The sequence below is a fragment of the Salvelinus fontinalis genome, chromosome 33, assembly GCF_029448725.1.
Source record: "Salvelinus fontinalis isolate EN_2023a chromosome 33, ASM2944872v1, whole genome shotgun sequence".
NCBI classification, from domain to species: domain Eukaryota; kingdom Metazoa; phylum Chordata; class Actinopteri; order Salmoniformes; family Salmonidae; genus Salvelinus; species Salvelinus fontinalis.
In genome coordinates, this window is record NC_074697.1 from 49,767,068 (window position 1) to 49,787,569 (window position 20,502).

Here is a 20,502-nt window from a genome sequence, read left to right on the forward strand (position 1 = left end):
TACTAGGCTCAAAGACCATAATATTTTCAATTTCAATCTTTTTTGGAGCCACTAAAATGTAATATGTCATCACTTACAGTCTCCATAGCAACTTACAGCCAGGCAGCCCTTCAGCCCCTACTGCCTACAGGTCACACAAAAGTAACATCACTGTACTTGGGTACCAACCTGTATTACCATGGAAACTCACACACTAAACCCGTTTGATAAAAATCCTGCAAACATGTTTAAATTCCTCCAGCCTACCCCTGCACCCATTTGAGTCATCACTTGAGACTATATCTGGAAAAGAACAGGACTTGTAGTTTAGTGTGTATCCAGACATCTTCAGCCTCCTACGACAGCAGAAATCTTAGGCCTATATAAATGGGATCAAAGGGACTTCTGAGCTCAGCTAAATTATGCGAGAACCAAACGTCTGAGTGTTTTGAACACAAATGAGTCAATGTAAAAATCGCAAAAGAGTAGGCTATGACAAGGAAAATGTTATTTGGCGGAATCGGATGCACCCTATCTTGTGATTGTCACCGCTGCCAAGAGCGTGCAAAGATGTCATCGTGGCTATTTGGGGTGGCTATTTGAAGAATCTCAAATATAAAATATATTTGGATTTATTTAACACTTTTTTGGTTACTACATGATTCCATGTGTGTTATTTTAAAGTTTTGATGTCTTCACTATTATTCTACAATGTAGGAAATAGTAAAAAAACACATAAGAACCCTTGAATGAGTAGGTGTTCTAAAACTTTTGACCAGTAGTGTATGTAAAAGAGCAAAAAAGCTTTATTTGATGACGAGAAAAATATATAGCAGGTAGTGCACAATAACAGGTGTTTGTTGTCGGATGCCCAATTTCGATAGTGGAAGTGTAACATGTGACCTTAAAACTCCAGCAGAGGAGTCTGTCGTGACGTCACTTCTGTATTTCATAGGAGCCCGAGCTGCAGCATAGACTTCAGCACCAAGGCGAGAGGACAGCTCCCGATAAGCAGCGCGCGGACACTGGTAGGCTTAATGCACACGCGTGGACAGACACAGCGTACAATTTGCTTGGTCGGAAATCACCCCAAAATCTCCGAGTTAGCCATTTTCCCCTACACAATATCAGGTGACTCACGGACAGTCCGGCCATTGGTAAAACAGCTGTTCTCACCGGTCACGCTTGTTGATTACAGAGGCAGACAAACCAGGGGGGAAGAAGAACCACATCCCGACCAGAACAGCTCGGACATCTCCCAGAAACGAAGCGTCTCTAACTTCCCTCCCTGATCAACCTAATCACAACGGGAGATGGAGATCATTAAAGTAGATAAAGCAGACAAAGCACCCGGTAAGCAACTTCTTTACTTATTTAATAACAGACTGTGTGGGTGTGAAATAATCGCAGTGTGTGTGTGTGTGTGTGTGTGTTCTGTGTATTGAATCAGTGGGTCTGGTGGCGTGTCGGCGGGGGTGCGTGGCCCACGCCTCTGTATGTGTAGACTGCGGTACTTGGTGCTCGTCTACACTTGACAGGCGCCTTGCCGCTTAGCCTACATGAAAATTGCAGTGGCGGATTTATAAGGTGTGGTTTATTTGGCTACGAACATCTGTGTCTGTCTCCTGCTGCCTCGGCCGTAGAGCATCCGTAGCCTACTACGACTTGCCCTTGTAGGCTACGTCGTTGCTTTTGTTTTCAGTGAATGGCTGACAGAACCCTGATGCAGCAAATTTACGCAGGTTTGCGTTTTTTGTAATGAATCTTGTTCTGGAGGCAGCTGGCACAGACACAAAGTCATAACATCGGATTTTAAACCGAACGCTAACCTTAACCACAATGCCAACTTTAATGCCTAACCCTAGTATTCAATTAAGACCAACAAGCTATTTTTATTTTCGTGTATTTAAAATAGCCAATTTAGATTTTCCCATCTAGCGGAAATCACTTAGTTCTGCCTGCAGGGCAAGATTCATGACAATAAACTTCAACCTGCCAAATGTACAGCTGCGTAGGGTTTCTGGAGGAGGGGAAGGGTGGGTTCTCTCAATTCTCTGGCTATGGGCAAGGCTGAAGGCCCACACTCATTATCTTTACACATGTAGCAGCCTGTGTTCTAGCCTACTTTGACACCAATATATATATAATATCTATTAATATATAATAGTATCAATATATATATAATATAATATCTATAGGTGTCCCATTAGAATTTTCAGGTAACCTTCCATGTGTATGGGGCATTGGTCACACACACACACACACACACACACACACACACACGCACACACACACACACACACACACACACACACACACACACACACACACACACACACACACACACACACACACACACACACACACACACACACACACAAATAGACAACATCATGAATTGGCTATTGACAGGTAACACGTGGCAAGGCCCGTGAAACACATGTATTTAATAGGTAGATGAAAATCGGTTGATTGGTTGGTAAAACGGGTGTTTTGAGTTTACCTGTCTTTTATAATCAGATTAAAATTAGGTTCAGTCAAAGAATGTCTACACCTGCCAACTTATATGACCGATGCCCCATACACATAAAAGATTACCTGAAAATCCTAATGGGACACCTATAGATATGGTGTCCTCTCCATGTATTAAAATCAGCATGACGTACAGCTTGCACTGGTTATAGGATGGGAATTCCCTTACCGAGCTGCCCTAATCTTATATCCAAAATAAAAAAAAATTACAGATGGTGGAGCAATTTATGGCTAAGACAGTAACTTTTCTACAGGAACATTCCGTAGGGTGGCACACAATTGGCCCAGCATCGTCCGAGTTAGGGTTTGGCCGGTGTAGGCCATCATTTTAAATAAGAATTTGTTATTGACTGACTTGCTTAGTTAAATAAAGGTTCAATAAAAAATGTATTGTATTTGGCGCATGTCACGAATAAAATTGAATTGAATTTGATAATTACGCTTTGGTTTCTTTGAAATTAAATTCCACAAGCATCAATATATATAGCAGTCAGTACCAGGTAGATTATTATCCATTGCTACCATATTGTTTCATAGTTATGAATACAATTTTACAAGTTTTATGTACAGGATACACATGGTACACACTGCACAACAAAATTCTTACTTGTAGGTTCCTTCTCGACAATGCAACAAAAATAATAAATAATAAAATATAACAATACGATAAAAGATAAGAAAACGGAGTAGAATAGAATAGACATTTTAGCATAAGTAGGATCTTTTTTAATCTTTACTTAACTAGGCAAGTCAGTTAAGAACAAATTCTTATTTACAATGACGGCCTATACCGGCCAATCCCGGACGACACTGGGACAATTGTGCACCGCCATATGGGACTCTCAATCACGGCCAGTTGTGATACAGCCTGGAATCAAACCAGGGTGCCTGAAGTGATGCCTCTAGTACTGAGATGCAGTGCCTTAGAGCGCTGCGCCACTCGGGAGCTCAGTATTTAGCAAAAATATTATGAGTCTGGTAGCAGCAGTTGTGTGTGTGTGAATATGTGTATGTGTGTGTGTGTGCTTCTGGGTTTGACACTTTATCACCTAAATTATTATTATTATAATTTTTTTATTTAACCTTTATTTAACTAGGCAAGTCAGTTAAGAAGAAATTCTTATTTACAATGACGGCCTACGACTACCAAACACTGTGTGATCCTGATTTAGCCCACTGCAGTAAAAGTATATCGTTAAAGTGGAACTGACTGCCTTTTAACTACTATGCAGATATGAAACAAACAGACAATCACAATATCAGTCAAAAATAGAAAATTTCCAGTTTATGCTACTAAACCAACTTCATAATGCTTTAAAAATGCGTTCTATTTGAATCAAAATTCCATGACGTACAGTAAGGCATTGTTGGCAGAATAGAATAGATGGATGCAGTTCAATGCATGATTCATATAATTCACCAATACATTTCTTGGTAGTCCAAAAAATATAGCTATCAGGTTGTAAATCACAGCTGACCTGGTACATTGTTTGCTGCCTCCACCCATTCGGGATGCACTGTTTCAGGTTCAATGACTCAATATTTTGGACAAAAACAGACGAATGTAACTGAGTTTGGGAAATGTTGGGCTAGCTTATCTATTTATATAGCTAATTAGCAAACTAAAAACACGGAGCCTAACGTTAGACCCATTGGTAGTGCAGTTTATAACTAATAGAGTGCTATTTTGGAAGCATACATGGACAAGTGGTGAACTAAGCCCTTTCTAACATTTCATTTCAGAAATGTTTTAATAATTTAGCAGACGCTCTTATCCAGAGTAACTTACAGGAGCAATTCGAGTTAAGTGCCCTGCTCAAGGGCATATCGACATATTTTTCACCTAGTCAGCACAGGGATTTGAACCAGCGACCTTTTGGTTACTTGCCCAACAGTCTTAAACACTAGGCTACCTGCCATTTCAGGCAAGCAACTGCTCCATTCTCTTTTTTAATTGCAATTCATATTGTGATTCAATTGGAAAATCTTGGCTATGACTTTGTCAGTACTTGATTGCATTATATGCTAAATGCTAAATGCTTCCATACACAGCTTTGCAATAATAACTTGAATATAGACAAGGCAAGGGAAATTTCAGGTGTGTGAGTGTGTGTGTGTGTGTGTTTGTGTGTAAGTATTTTAACCAGACAGCCCGGTACATTCAGCTTGTCAACACCTCTTACAAAACAAGTAGGGAGGAAGTCAATCTCTCTTCCACTTTGAGCCATGAGAGATTGACATGCATGTCATTAAGGTTAGCTCTCTGTGTACTTTTAAGGGCCAGCCGTGAGCCAACTACAATTTTCCTAAGTCCCTCTTTGTGGCACCAGACCACATTACTGAACAGTAGTCTAGATGTGACAAAACTAGGGCCTGTAGGACTTGCCTTGTTGATAGTGTTGTTAATTAAGAAGGCAGAGCAACGCTTTATTATGAACCTACTTCTCCCCATTGTAGCAATTTCCACATTAATCATTACAATAATTAGTCGAGGTTCAGGGTTTAGTGAATGATTTGTCCCAAATATGCTATTAGTTTTGGAAATATTTAGGACTAACTTATTCCTTGCTACCCATTCCGAAACTAACTGCAGCTCTTTGTTAAGTGTTGCAGTCATTTCAGTTGCTGTACTGGTTGACGTCTATAGTGTTTGTCATCCGCACAGATAGACACACTGGCTTTACTCAAAGCTAGTGGCATGTCGTTAGTAAAGATTAAAACCTGGACGGTTGGTGCCAGAATAACAACCTATCCCTCAACGTAATCAAGACAAAGGAGATGATTTGTGGACTACAGGAAAAGGAGGACCGAGCACGCCCCCATTCTCATCGACAGGGTTGTAGTGGAGCAGGTTGAGAGCTTCAAGTTCCTTGGTGTCCACATCAACAACAAACTAGAATGGTCCAAACACACCAAGACAGTTGTGAAGAGAGCACATCCAAACCTATTCCCCCTCAGGAGACTGAAAAGATTTGGCATGGGTCCTGAGATCCTCAAAAGGTTCTACAGCTGCAACATCAAAAACATCCTGACTGGTTGCATCACCGCCTGGTACGCCAACTGCTCGGCCTCCGACCACAAGGCACTACAGAGGGTAGTGCGTACGGCCCAGTACATCACTGGGGCTAAGCTGCCTTCCATCCAGGACCTCTACACCAGGTGGTGTCAGAGGAAGGCCATAAAAATTGTCAAAGACCCCAGCCACCCTAGTCAAAGACTGTTCTCTCTACTACCGCATGGCAAGCGGTACCGGAGAGCCAAGTCTAGGACCAAAAGGCTTCTCAACAGCTTTTACCCCTCTGTTTATCATCTGCGCATAGTCACTTTAACTATACATTCATGTACATATTATCTCAATTAGCCCGACTAACCCGGTGCCCCCGCACATTGGCTACCTGGACTATTTGCTTAACCCTTCCCCTAACCCAAACCTTAACCCTTTGACCTAACTCCTAAACTTGACCTTAACCCCTAACCCCTAGCATAGATAACGTTAGACAGTTAGTTAACTGTTAGCCACTTAGCCATGTAACATATTGTATGTTTTGCAATTTTGAAACATATTATGCATATTGTAATTCATAACATATCATACGAAATGGGTGATGGACATTCCCAAATTAATAGATACCATACGAAACGTAACATATCATACTAAATGGAGCCTCTTGGATTAACGTACAGATTAATACGAAATGCTCTGAGACTAGGTTGGTATGTCTAGTCAGTCAGTTCCTAGGTGTGTTAAGAAACTAAGCCAAAGCTCAACGGAGAATCTATTGAAAGTGCTTCTTGGTCCAGGATTAGGCTTAATATGTGTCTGGGAAAACGGCCTATAAAGTCTACTCACTCAATTAATTTGTTTCAGCTCAGCATCACAAACATAAATTCAGAATTCAGAACTTCCAGACACATACATCATTTTCATTGAGGCAGTATCAATACAATTCCATACAAAAATAAAATCTTTATTGATCCATTACACAGACAACAGAAATGGTTAGTTTTGTTGTCACAGTACCCAGTCCCACCACACAACAGTACCTCTCCCTCCCTCACCTACAGTTTTACATAGGGGCAAGCCCTGTCTGTGAGAGGGTGTTTAGGTTCTCCTCTGCTGCTGGGAGTGTAACTTGAGGCCCTGATGATGGGCCAAAAGGGGTTCCCTCTCGCCCTCTCTCTCTCCACCAGCTGGCCGGCTAGCTAAGAGGCCAGGAAAACCCAGACACACACAGTCAAACAAGGTGCTGGGTTACACAATCAATGTCTGTCTGTTACATTGCCCAGATGTAGTGGAGAGAAAATCCAAGCAACCTTGGTTGCCAAAGGTGGGAAGTCCCCAGGGCCCCAAAGCAGAGTAGTGTTGTGGCTGCTTTGTCGGCTGAATGCTAAACTGATGCTATGTTTTTTCCCCTTTCCCTCACCACCTCTACCACCCTGTCTTGGGAGGGAACCTTTATTATTCATCAGGCCTGGGTTTACGTAGTATGAGTAAAAGCTCAATCATGCAAAGCTTAAGTATTTTAAAGATACCGTTGGAAACCAGGGGCTCTATTTTTGGCTGGCGTTAAGGAGTGTCAAAAGCACGTTAAGTGTGCAATTTCGTATTGTAAAAACTGGCGCAATGGCGTTTTCCAGCCGTAACGCCATGTTCTGAAATATACCCGTCTTTTATCAGCTCACTTGTGCACAGATGGGCGGGGTGGATAATATTTGAGGTGTGTCCTTATTATGATCCAGAGTGCTAATTTCAGGCAGCACTGAAAGGGATATTTAAGACCAACCAAAAGCTGGTTTTCGAGGTAACGCAGTTGGTTATGTCTGTAGCGGTCATAACATTTTGTCAACCGTGATTGTCAAACAAATAACTGCTGGTCTCACGGTAATTGACCGTTAATTAACAGAAACACATTTAGCATCTCCTGGCTTCCACGCATAACCTACAAGCCACTGATGCAGACCTTTGGAACATCTACAAAAAACCATTATTTGTTTTATACATGTCTAAAGAAACATGATAAGAAGAAAATGTAGTCTGTTTCAGAAGAGCAGAATAGAACTCTGAGTTTGGCCCAGGCCGTATGGCTGTGTTCCATTAGTTCAATTAGCAGACAAAATTTGCTTCGAATTCCGTGGCATTATTTCATATTATTGTACAGTATGAAGAATACAATTGAACATGGCTGAATAAAATAGAAAGGATATTTTCTCCAAATGATTTGAAGGAGTGTGCACATTAAGCTATTCTGTGTTGAGCGGTTGACAAAGAAACAGGTACTCCTATATGCTTAATTTAGAGTTATTTATGGAACTTTAGTTGTGATACAAGTGTTGGGCTATATGTTTTGATTTTTAATACATTCTAAGGCTGCATGATGTCACTCTAATGATGATTTGAAAAGCTCTGATTTGTTTTTTTTTTGCGCAGGCTGTACACACAGTCTCATTCACAATTTGACAAGCACTTGATAATGACTCAAATTTCCTGGCGGCATTCCCTTTGTGTGGCCATAATGCCCCCTCAAAAAATCCATGCCTTTTGCGGCCAGTGGCAGTTGTACCCTTGGGCTGAATATAATAATTATAATTCCCTTCTCCTGGCTGGGCACTTCGAAGCACCTCTCACTCACATGGCTCTCAGTCATGTGTTCGGGTCTTTCTCACAGGAGCTCTATGGACAATTCCTTCGAACCTCATGGCTTGTTTTTTCCTTTGACATGCACTGTCAATTGTGAGTCATTATATAGACAGGTGTGTGCCTTTCCAAATAATGTCATATCAATTGAATTTACCACAGGTGGACTCCAATCAAGTTGTAGAAACATCTCAAGGATTATCAATGGAAACAGGATGCACCTGAGCTCAATATCGAGTCTCATAGCAAAGGTTCTGAATTCTTAGGTAAATAAGGTATTTTGGGGGGGTTTTGTAATAAATTAGCAAACATTTCTAAACCTGTTTTTGCTTTGTCATTATGGGGTATTGTGTGTAGATTGCTGAGGATTTTTTTATTTAATACATTTTAGAATAAGGTCTATCATGTTACAAAATGTTGAATGAATCAAGGGGTCTGAATACCTTCCGAAGTCACTGTATAACGGACTAACATTGGAGTTGATTCCAAAGGAGATACATACAGTGGGGCAAAAAAGTATTTAGTCAGCCACCAATTGTGCAAGTTCTCCCACTTAAAAAGATGAGAGAGGCCTGTAATTTTCATCATAGGTACACTTCAACTATGACAGACAAAATGAAAAAAAAAATCCAGAAAATCACCTTGTAGGATTTTAAATTAATTTATTTGCAAATTATGGTGGAAAATAAGTATTTGGTCAATAACAAAAGTTTATCTCAATACTTTGTTATATACCCTTTGTTGGCAATGACAGAGGTCAAACGTTTTCTGTAAGTCTTCACAAGGTTTTCACACACTGTTGCTGGTATTTTGGCCCATTACTCCATGCAGATCTCCTCTAGAGCAGTGATGTTTTGGGGCTGTTGCTGGGCAACACGGACTTTCAACTCTCTCCAAAGATGTTCTATGGGGTTGAGATCTGGAGACTGGCTAGGCCACTCCAGGACCTCGAAATGCTTCTTACGAAGCCACTCCTTCGTTGCCTGGTCGGTGTGTTTGGGATCATTGTCATGCTGAAAGCCCCAGCCACGTTTCATCTTCAATACCCTTGCTGATGGAAGGAGGTTTTCACTCAAAATCTCACGATACATGGCCCCATTCATTCTTTCCTTTACACGGATCAGTCGTCCTGGTCCCTTTGCAGAAAAACAGCCCCAAAGCATGATGTTTCCACCCCCATGCTTCACAGTAGGTATGGTGTTCTTTGGATGCAACTCAGCATTCTTTGTCCTCCAAACACGACGAGTTGAGTTTTTACCAAAAAGTTCTATTTTGGTTTCATCTGACCATATGACATTCTCCCAATCTTCTTCTGGATCATCCAAATGCTCTCTAGCTAACTTCAGACGGGCCTGGACATGTACTGGCTTAAGCAGGGGGACACGTCTGGCACTGCAGGATTTGAGTCCCTGGCGGCGTAGTGTGTTACTGATGGTAGGCTTTGTTACTTTGGTCCCAGCTCTCTGCAGGTCATTCACTAGGTCCCCCCGTGTGGTTCTGGGATTTTTGCTCACCGTTCTTGTGATCATTTTGACCCCACGGGGTGAGATCTTGCGTGGAGCCCCAGATCGAGAGGGAGATTATCAATAGTCTTGTATGTCTTCCATTTCCTAATAATTGCTCCCACAGTTGATTTCTTCAAACCAAGCTGCTTACCTATTGCAGATTCAGTCTTCCCAGCCTGGTGCAGGTCTACAATTTTGTTTCTGGTGTCCTTTGACAGCTCTTTGGTCTTGGCCATAGTGGAGTTTGGAGTGTGACTGTTTGAGGTTGTGGACAGGTGTCTTTTATACTGATAACAATTTCAAACAGGTGCCATTAACACAGGTAACGAGTGGAGGACAGAGGAGCCTCATAAAGAAGAAGTTACAGGTCTGTGAGAGCCAGAAATCTTGCTTGTTTGTAGGTGACCAAATACTTATTTTCCACCATAATTTGTAAATAAATGAATAAAAAATCCTACAATGTGATTTTCTGGATTGTCACGTTCCTGACCTGTTTTCCTTTGTCTTGTATTTATTTAGTTGGTCAGGGCGTGAGTTGGGTGGGTTTGTCTATGTGTGATTTTCTATGTTGGGATGTTTGTGTTCGGCCGGGTATGATTCTCAATCAGAGGCAGCTGTCAATCGTTGTCCCTGATTGAGAATCATACTTAGGCAGCCTGGGTTTCTTGTGTGTTTTGTGGGTGTTTGTTTCCGTGTTTGTATTCGTGCCACACGGGACTGTTGTCGGTTGTTTCATTTTGTTATTTTGGTTCATGTTAGTGTTCAGTTTCGATTTAATAAATTATCATGAGCACTACCCACTCTGCGTGTTGGTCCGATCCATGCTCCTCCTCGTCTGAGGAGGAGAACGACTATGACGACCGTTACATGGATTTTGTTTTCTCATTTTGTCTGTCATAGTTGAAGTGTACCTACGAGGAAAATTACAGGCCTCTCTCATCTTTTTAAGTGGGAGAACTTGCACAATTGGTGGCTGACTAAATACTTTTTTGCCCCACTGTAAAAGACCGTAAATACATAACCTTAAGCAACCACATATTTCGCCACTGCGCATGTTCTGATTGGCCAGTGAGGGGCCAAGCCTCGACACACCCACAACTTGTTTATTCATCAAAACCTGGCCGTTTCGCACCAATGCCAGTAAGTGCGCCAATAATTGTGATTGTGAAAATAGCTAAAATATTTCTGACACATCCCTGAGCCTATAGGGCTACCACCTGTGCTTAGATTTCAGGTTAGGTTTGCTAAAATAGAGCCCCAGGTCTGTTATTCATACTTTCTTCACAATAAAAAAATCTGCATGCACATTTAGGAAAACATTGGTAGAATATGACTAGCGTATTAGCGTCATCCATATCTTCACAATAGGCCCACAAAGAGGTAGGCAGATTGGAGTGGATGATGGGCCCATCTTGTCATGCTTGCTTCTGTGACACCTCAGACTGGGTCATGCTTTCAGTCCTGGGCCACAGAACAGAGGGTGAATGTTGAATTCTTCCATAGACCATTACACAAACACTCTCTCTAACTCTCGTAAAGCACAAAAAACACTCTCCCCTGCTTCTCTCTATACCCCCTCCACAACCCCCCTAATTGAGTCCTTGTTAGTTCTACTCAAGTAATGAGATATATACTCAGCAAAAAAGAAACGTCCTCTCACTGTCAACTGTGTTTATTTTCAGCAAACTGAATTAACATGTGTAAATATTTGTATGAACACAACAAGATTCAACAACTGAGACATAAACTGAACAAGTTCCACAGACCTGTGACTAACAGAAATGGAATAATGTGTCCCTGAACAAAGGGGGGGTCAAAATCAAAAGTAACAGTCCATATCTGGTGTGGCCACCAGCTGCATTAAGTACTGCAGTGCATATCCTCCTCTTGGACTGCACCAGATTAGCTAGTTCTTGCTGTGAGATGTTACCCCACACTTCCACCAAAGCACCTGCAAGTTCCCGGACATTTCTGGGGGGAATGGCCCTAGCCCTCACTCTCCGATCCAACAGGTCCCAGACGTGTTCAATGGGATTGAGATCCGGGGTCTTCGCTGGCCATGGCAGAACACTGACATTCCTGTCTTGTCGGAAATTACGCACAGAATGAGCAGTATGGCTGGTGGTATTGTCATGCTGGAGGGTCATTTCAGGATGAGCTTGCAGGAAGGGTACCACATGAGGGAGGAGGATGTCTTCCCTGTAACGCACAGCGTTGAGATTGCCTGCAATGACAACAAGCACAGTCCGATGATGCTGTGATACACCACTCCAGACCATGACGGACCTTCCACCTCCAAATCGATCCCGCTCCAGAGTACAGGCCTCGGTGTAACGCTCATTCCTTCGACGATAAATGAGAATATGACCATCACCCCTGGTGACACCCCTGGTGCCAGTCCTGTCTGGTCCAGCGAAGGTGGGTTTGTGTCCATAGATGACGTTGTTGCCGGTGATGTCTGGTGAGGACCTGCCTTACAACAGGCTTGTAGCCCTCAGTCCAGCCTCTCTCAGCCTATTGCGGACAGTCTGAGCACTGATCGAGGGATTGTGCGTTCCTGGTGTAACTCGGGCAGTTGTTGTTGCCGTCCTGTACCTGTCCCGCAGGTGTGGTGTTCGGACGTACCGATCCTGTTGTCGTGTCTTTGGCATCATTAACCTTTCTGGCGCAGGTGTTGCGACCCACCTCGACAACATCTGGTGAAATTGCAGATCGCCAAATTCAACATACAGAAATAGTCATAATAAACATTCACAAAAATACAAGTGTTATACATCGGCTTATAGATTAACTTCTTGTTAAACCAGCCGCTTTGTCAGATTTCAAAAAGGCTTTGCGGCGAAAGCATACCATGTGATTATCTGAGGACAGCGCCCTGCTTACAAAAGCATACAAACATTTTCCAACCAAGTAGAGGAGTCACGAAAGTCAGAAATAGCAATAAAATGAATCACTTACCTTTGAAGATCTTCATCTGGTTGTAGTCACAAGAGTCCCAGCTACACAATAAATGTTGTTTTTTCTTCGATAAAGTCCCCCTTTATATCCCAAAAACTCAGTTTTGTTGGCGCGTTTTGTTTAGTAATCCACTGGCTCAAAGGAGGTCAAAACATGCAGACGAATACATTCTAATAGTACCGGTAAAGTTCGTCAAAACATGTGAAACGATGTTTATAATTAATCCTCAGGTTGTCAGTTGTCTAAGTAATCGATAATATTTTAACTGGACAATAGCGTATTCAATAGAAAGGAAAAACAGGGCCTCCCGGAGTCTCTGGGTTCGCGCCCAGGCTCTGTCGCAGCCGGCCGTGACCGGGAGGTCCGTGGGGCGACGCACAATTGGGCTAGCGTCGTCCGGGTTAGGGAGGGTTTGGCCGGTAGGGATATCCTTGTCTCATCGGGCTCCAGCGACTCCTGTGGCGGGCCGGGCGCAGTGCGCGCTAACCAAGGGGGCCAGGTGCACGGTGTTTCTTCCGACACATTGGTGCGGCTGGCTTCCGGGTTGGAGGCGCGCTGTGTTAAAGAAGCAGTGCGGCTGGTTGGGTTGTGCTTCGGAGGACGCATGGCTTTCGACCTTCGTCTCTCCCGAGCCCGTACGGGAGTTGTAGCGATGAGGCAAGATAGTAATTACTAGCGATTGGATACCACGAAAAATTGGGGAGAAAAGGGGTTAAAATTAAAAAAGAAAAAGAAAAAGAAAGAAAGGAAAAACAACGAAGGGCGCGCATTCGGTCACGCGTGCAACCAGCACTGCATGATTCTACAGTCCACTGACAGAAAGGTCTCATTCTTCTTAATTTTTCAGAAAACAAGCCTGACACAATGTCTAAAGACTGTTTACATCTAGTGGAAGCCATATGAGCTGCAATCTGGGTCCTAACCCATTAGATACTCAATAGGCATTCAATTGAAACCTACCCACATCAAAAAATCCCACTTCCTGGATGGATTTTCCTCAGGTTTTCGCCTGCCATTTCAGTTCTGTTATACTCACAGACATTATTTTAACAGTTTTGGAAACTTTAGAGTGTTTTCTATCCAAATCTAGGCATATCCTAGCTTCTGGGCCTGAGTAACAGGCAGTTTACTTTGGGCATGCTTCTCATCCAGACGTCGAAATACTGCCCCCAAGCCATAAGAAGTTTTAAAGTGAAGACTGTTATTTTATCAAATCATTTCTCTGTAATTATTATTACGTGATTAAACTAATCATGTAAATGTAATTAACTAGAAAGTTGGGACACCAAGGGAAATCTTCAGATTGCAAAGTTATAATTTTCCTAATATAACTCTTCAGATATTTTAATATCTGATCAATTAGTCTTCTAATTAATTAATTATTATTTACCTCACGTTAGTCTCATTCCAAACAGTAATTTGTTTGTTATCTGCACAAACCTAGCCTTTACTATGAATCATCCATACACCAATTGTCTTAATCATTTATTTACTAACTAATTAAATAATCACAGAAATGCATAAACAAACAAACAGTAGATATGGTTCCAAGGAAATGATAGGGGAGGTTCACTAGTGGGCTAAGCCGATATGACGGCTCGGTGGACAAAGGGAAGTGGGTGTGGACTGAGAAGGGCGCAAAAGACAAAAGAGTCACTACACAGTTGATAATTATATTAATTGAAATGCTAATCCTTTGCGCATGAACGCTCACTCATTCGAGAATAATTGCAATCAATATATATTTACGCTCAATGTGTCATCGTGATCTCTGTTGGAATCGTCTGTCTTTCTGTGGGAAAGTTCATCCAATGTCACGCCCTGACCGTAGAGAGCTTTTTATGTCTCTATTTTGGTTTGGTCAGGGTGTGATTTGGGTGGACATTCTATGTTCTTTTTTCTATGTTTTGTATTTCTTTGTTTTGGCCGGGTACGGTTCTCAATCAGGGACAGCTGTCTATCGTTGTCCCTGATTGGGAACCATACTTAGGTAGCTTTTTCCCCACATGGTTTTTGTGGGTAGTTCATTTCTGTTTAGTGTTTTCACCTTACAGGACTGTTTCGGTTATTTTCTTGTTATTTTTGTTATAGTGTTCAGTTTTAATAAAACAAGCATGAACACTTACCACGCTGCGCTTTGGTCCGATGATTCCTCTTCTTCAGATGACGAATATCGTTACATCCAAGCGTCTCTCTGCTTCCCTGCAGTATTTCGTGGTTGGAATCGATACTTCAGAGTACCATTCAGAGATGTTCAATCAATCAATCAAGTTTATTTTATATAGCCCTTCGTACATCAGCTAATATCTCGAAGTGCTGTACAGAAACCCAGCCTAAAACCCCAAACAGCTAGTAATGCAGGTGTAGAAGCACGGTGGCTAGGAAAAACTCCCTAGAAAGGCCAAAACCTAGGAAGAAACCTAGAGAGGAACCAGGCTATGAGGGGTGGCCAGTCCTCTTCTGGCTGTGCCGGGTGGAGATTATAACAGAACTATGCCAAGATGTTCAAAAATGTTCATAAGTGACAAGCATGGTCAAATAATAATCATGAATAATTTTCAGTTGGCTTTTCATAGCCGATCATTAAGAGTTGAAAAACAACAGGTCTGGGACAGGTGGCGGTTCCATAACCGCAGGCAGAACAGTTGAAACTGGAATAGCAGCAAGGCCAGGCGGACTGGGGACAGCAAGGAGTCACCACGCCCGGTAGTCCCGACGTATGGTCCTAGGACTCAGGTCCTCCGAGAGAAAGAAAGAGAGAAGGAGAAAATTAGAGAGAGCCAAGATTTTCAAAATGTTCATAAGTGACAAGCATGGTCAAATAATAATCAGGAATAAATCTCAGTTGGCTTTTCATAGCTGATCATTAAGAGTTGAAAACAGCAGGTCTGGGACAGGTAGGGGTTCCGTAAACGCAGGCAGAACAGTTGAAACTGGAATAGCAGCAAGGCCAGGCGGACTGGGGACAGCAAGGAGTCATCATGCCCGGTAGTCCTGACGTATGGTCCTAGGGCTCAGGTTCTCAGAGAGAGAGAAAGCAAGAGAGAACGAGAGAATTCGAGAGAGCATACTTAAATTCACACAGGACACTGGATAAGACAGGAGAAGTACTCCAGGTATAACCAACTGACCCTAGCCCCCCGACACATAAACTACTGCAGCTCAAATACTGGAGGCTGAGACAGGAGCGGTCAGGAGACACTGTGGCCCCGTCCGAAGATACCCCCGGACAGGGCCAAATAGGAAGGATATAACCCCACCCACTTTGCCAAAGCACAGCCCCCGCACCACTAGAGGGATATCTTCAACCACCAACTTACAATCCTGAGACAAGGCCGAGTATAGCCAACAAAGATCTCCACCACAGCACAAACCAAGAGGGGGCGCCAACCCAGACAGGAAGATCACGTCAGTAAATCAACCCACTCAAGTGACGCACCCCTCCTAGGGACGGCATGAAAGAGCACCAGCAAGCCAGTGACTCAGCCCCTGTAATAGGGTTAGAGGCAGAGAATCCCAGTGGAGAGAGGGGAACCGGCCAGGCAGAGACAGCAAGGGCGGTTCGTTGCTCCAGAGCCTTTCCGTTCACCTTCACACTCCTGGGCCAGACTACACTCAATCATATGACCTACTGAAGAGATAAGTCTTCAGTAAAGACTTAAAGGTTGAGACCGAGTCTGCGTCTCTCACATGGGTAGGCAGACTGTTCCATAAAAATGGAGATCTATAGGAGAAAGCCCTGCCTCCCGCTGTTTGCTTAGAAATTCTAGGGACAATTAGGAGGCCTGCGTCTTGTGACCGTAGCGTACGTATTGGTATGTACGGCAGGACCAACTCGGAAAGATAGGTAGGAGCAAGCCCATGTAACGCTTTATAGGTTAACAGTAAAACTTTGAAATCTGCCCTTGCCTTAACAGGAAGCCAGTGTAGGGAAGCTAGCACTGGAGTAATATGATCAAATTTCTTGGTTCTAGTCAGGATTCTAGCAGCCGTATTTAGCACTAACTGAAGTTTATTTAGTGCTTTATCCGGGTAGCCGGAAAGTAGAGCATTGCAGTAGTCTAACCTAGAAGTAACAAATGCATGGATTAATTTTTCTGCATTATTTTTGGACAGAGAATTTCTGATTTTTGCAATGTTACGTAGATGGAAAAAAGCTGTCCTTGAAACAGTCTTGATATGTTCGTCAAAAGAGAGATCAGGGTCAAGAGTAATGCCGAGGTCCTTCACAGTTTTATTTGAGACGACTTTACAACCATCAAGATGAATTGTCAGATTTAACAGAAGATCTCTTTGTTTCTTGGGACCTAGAACAAGCATCTCTGTTTTGTCCGAGTTTAAAAGTAGAACGTTTTCAGCCATCCACTTCCTTATGTCTGAAACACAGGCTTCTAGCGAGGGCAATTTTGGGGCTTCACCATGTTTCATTGAAATGTACAGCTGTGTGTCATCCGCATAGCAGTGAAAGTTAACATTATGTTTTCGAATAACATCCCCCAGAGGTAAAATATATAGTGAAAACAATAGTGGTCCTAAAACGGAACCTTGAGGAACACCGAAATGCACAGTTGATTTGTCAGAGGACAAACCATTCACAGAGACAAACTGATATCTTTCCGACAGGTAAGATCTAAACCAGGCCAGAACTGGTCCGTGTAGACCAATTTGGGTTTCCAGTCTCTCCAAAAGAATGTGGTGATCGATGGTGTCAAAGGCAGCACTAAGGTCTAGTAGCACGAGGACAGATGCAGAGCCTCGGTCTGACGCCATTAAAAGGTCATTTACCACCTTCACAAGTGCAGTCTCAGTGCTATGATGGGGTCTAAAACCAGACTAAAGCATTTCGTATACATTGTTTGTCTTCAGAAAGGCAGTGAGTTGCTGCGCAACAGCTTTTTCAAATTTTTTTGAGAGGAATGGAAGATTCGATATAGGCCGATAGTTTTTTATATTTTCCGGGTCAAGGTTTGGCTTTTTCAAGAGAGGCTTTATCACTGCCACTTTTAGTGAGTTTGGTACACATCCGGTGGATAGAGAGCTGTTTATTATGTTCAACATAGGAGGGCCAAGCACAGGAAGCAGCTCTTTCAGCAGTTTAGTAGGAATAGGATCCAGTATGCAGCTTGAAGGTTTAGAGGCCATGATCATTTTCATCATTGTGTCAAGAGATATAGTACTAAAACGCTTAAGTGTCTCTCCCGATCCCAGGCCCTGGCAGAGCTGTGCAGATCCAGGACAGCTAAGCCCTGGAGGAATACGCAGATTCAAAGAGGAGTCCGTAATTTGCTTTCTAATGGTCATGATCTTTTCCTCAAAGAAGTTCATGAATTTATTACTGCTGAAGTGAAAGCCATCCTCTCTTGGGGAATGCTGCTTTTTAGTTAGCTTTGCAACAGTATCAAAAATACATTTTGGATTGTTCTTATTTTCCTCGATTAAGTTGGAAAAGTAGGATGATCGAGCAGCAGTGAGGGCTCTTCGGTACTGCACGGTACTGTCTTTCCAAGCTAGTCGGAAGACTTCCAGTTTGGTGTGGCGCCATTTCCGTTTCAATTTCCTGGAAGCTTGCTTCAAAGCTCGGGTATTTTCTGTATACCAGGGAGCTAGTTTCTTATGACAAATGTTTTTCGTTTTTAGGGGTGCAACTGCATCTAGGGTATTGCGCAAGGTTAAATTGAGTTCCTCAGTTAAGTGGTTAACTGATTTTTGTCCTCTGACGTCCTTGGGTAGGCAGAAGGAGTCTGGAAGGGCATCAAGGATTTTTTGTGTTGTCTGAGAATTTATAGCACGACTTTTGATGCTCCTTGGTTGGGGTCTGAGCAGATTATTTGTTGCGATTGCAAACGTAATAAAATGGTGGTCCGATAGTCCAGGATTATGTGGAAAAACATTAAGATCTACAACATTTATTCCATGGGACAAAACTAGGTCCAGAGTATGACTGTGGCAGTGACTCAGCCTCAGACTCAGAGATTTCTCTGTGCCTCGACACTGTTATAGAAATTCTAATCATACGGAAGAGAGACTGCAGATTCTTTCCGAGAACAATTTTATAAGATTTGCAACAATGAAGCAATCAACCATCACCAAGAATGGTTCAGAGTTGAAAGCTTAACAAACATGGTCGGGTGTCTGCTGTTATAGGAAAATACATCCTTTTTGTATATGTGGCAGTCAGCAGAGAGTGTGTAAAAGGCAATTAGTTGTCTGTGCAAATTTAAGATAGCACGAGGTTGATAGCCCGAGGGCTCAACTGTCTAGCTTCACAACAGCAAACACTATAATGTGCTCCTTTCTGCAAGTTTCCACACATGTGACTTCCTGTAGATAGTAAACCCACGGGATGTCACATGCTGGTGGTCGCACCCTAACGGCTCTTAGCTGTAAGCCTAGTCTTATGACTAAGTCACACAAAGACAAGTTTGTATCAGGTTAGAAAAACACTAGCATATAACAAGAGACTATTCTTTAAGCAGTAAAATATGGGATAGCATGACTAATTATGTAATTTTACACGACATCACAATCCTGTCTCGGAGCACTATGACAATTTCTTCGCCCGCATGGCTTGGTTTTTGCTCTGACATGCATTGTCAACTGTGTGTCCTTATATAGACAGGTGTGTGCCTTTCCAAATCATGTCCAATCAATTGAATTTACCACAGGTGGACTCCAATCAAGTTGTAGAAACATCTCAAGGATGATCAATGGAAACAGGATACACATGAGGTCAATTTCGAGTCTCATAGCAAAGGGTCTGAATACTTACGTAAATAAGTTATTTAAAAAAATATATATAAAAACCTGTTTTCGCTTTTGTCATTATGGGGTATTGTGTGTAGATTGATGAGGAAAACAATTAATTTCATCCATTTTAGAATACGGCTGTAACGTAACAAAATGTGGAAAAAGTCAAGGGGTCTGAATACTTTCTGAATGCACTTTATACTGTACCTGTGTGTTAGCAATGTGCTTTTCCCCCTCCATCCCTCGCCTAAACTCTTTCCTGTAGTGACTTGTCTCTTCATTTTACCAATGGAAATCTTAAAGCAGCAATCAGCATTTGAAACATCAACAAAGTGTACTCCCCGCCCCTGTTTTTGTTAATAGTTGAGGGATAGTGCTGGAGAATTGTAACCACTCAAATTCATTGACAGAGCTGTGGATGCAAGCGCTGACCGGCCATCATGATATTCAAATTATAGTTTGAACCATGTTTTGAGGCTACATTAACTTTTTTTTTTACAAGCATTTGAGTAAACAAGTTAATATTGTGGTTTATGATGGGGTACGACAGTTGACCTAAGCTCATGAGGTATTTACAAGTTATATTCTTCAAGAAAAAAATTGCAACTGCTGATTGCCCCTTTAAAGGACTATAGGGTGAGGTTGTTTACTTGACAAATCTATGACACAAATCCTCTACTCCTGTTTTTCGTTTTTTTAAACGTTGTTTTTGCCTCAATATAATTTTCACCTGGAAGTGTTAGTAGGACTTTTGGACAATGACAAACACGCAAATAAATATTTACACTTGACCTATGATTCATTGTTGGGACATTGTAGTGTATTATACAATCAACTCCTGGTGACAAATTATGATTATAGATATCATTATAGTAATCTGTCAGTAATCTATCTATAAAGTTTGGCACTGCAGTGGATAGCAGCCGTTTTACAGGCTCCTGACGTTTTACAGGCTCCTGACTTTTTTTGTACATAATGAATCTGCCATACTTTCCTATGACCTAAAACAGATTCTAGACATCAGAACAACGATCACTAACCTAAATTTGGATGACCATTCTACTTCAACAAGTCGGCAGCTCTGGACGTTCTGCTTACTCTGGACCAGACCCTAATCACCGGGAGTCGAAAGAGGAATCAGCGGCG

General features: G+C 42.3%; 1 protein-coding gene across 1 annotated transcript in view; it reads left to right on the top strand.

Annotated features, from left to right (window-relative positions):
* The first annotated feature begins 908 nt into the window (after positions 1 to 908).
* Positions 909 to 20,502, top strand: part of LOC129832482 (fibroblast growth factor 12-like) — a 111,054-nt gene continuing 91,460 nt past the window's right edge. Inside the window, exons 1-2 of the mRNA XM_055896589.1 lie at positions 909 to 1,007; positions 1,178 to 1,332. Coding sequence (XP_055752564.1) covers positions 1,293 to 1,332 — 40 coding nt within the window. The 5' untranslated portion in view covers positions 909 to 1,007; positions 1,178 to 1,292. The remainder of the gene's footprint in view (positions 1,008 to 1,177; positions 1,333 to 20,502) is intronic.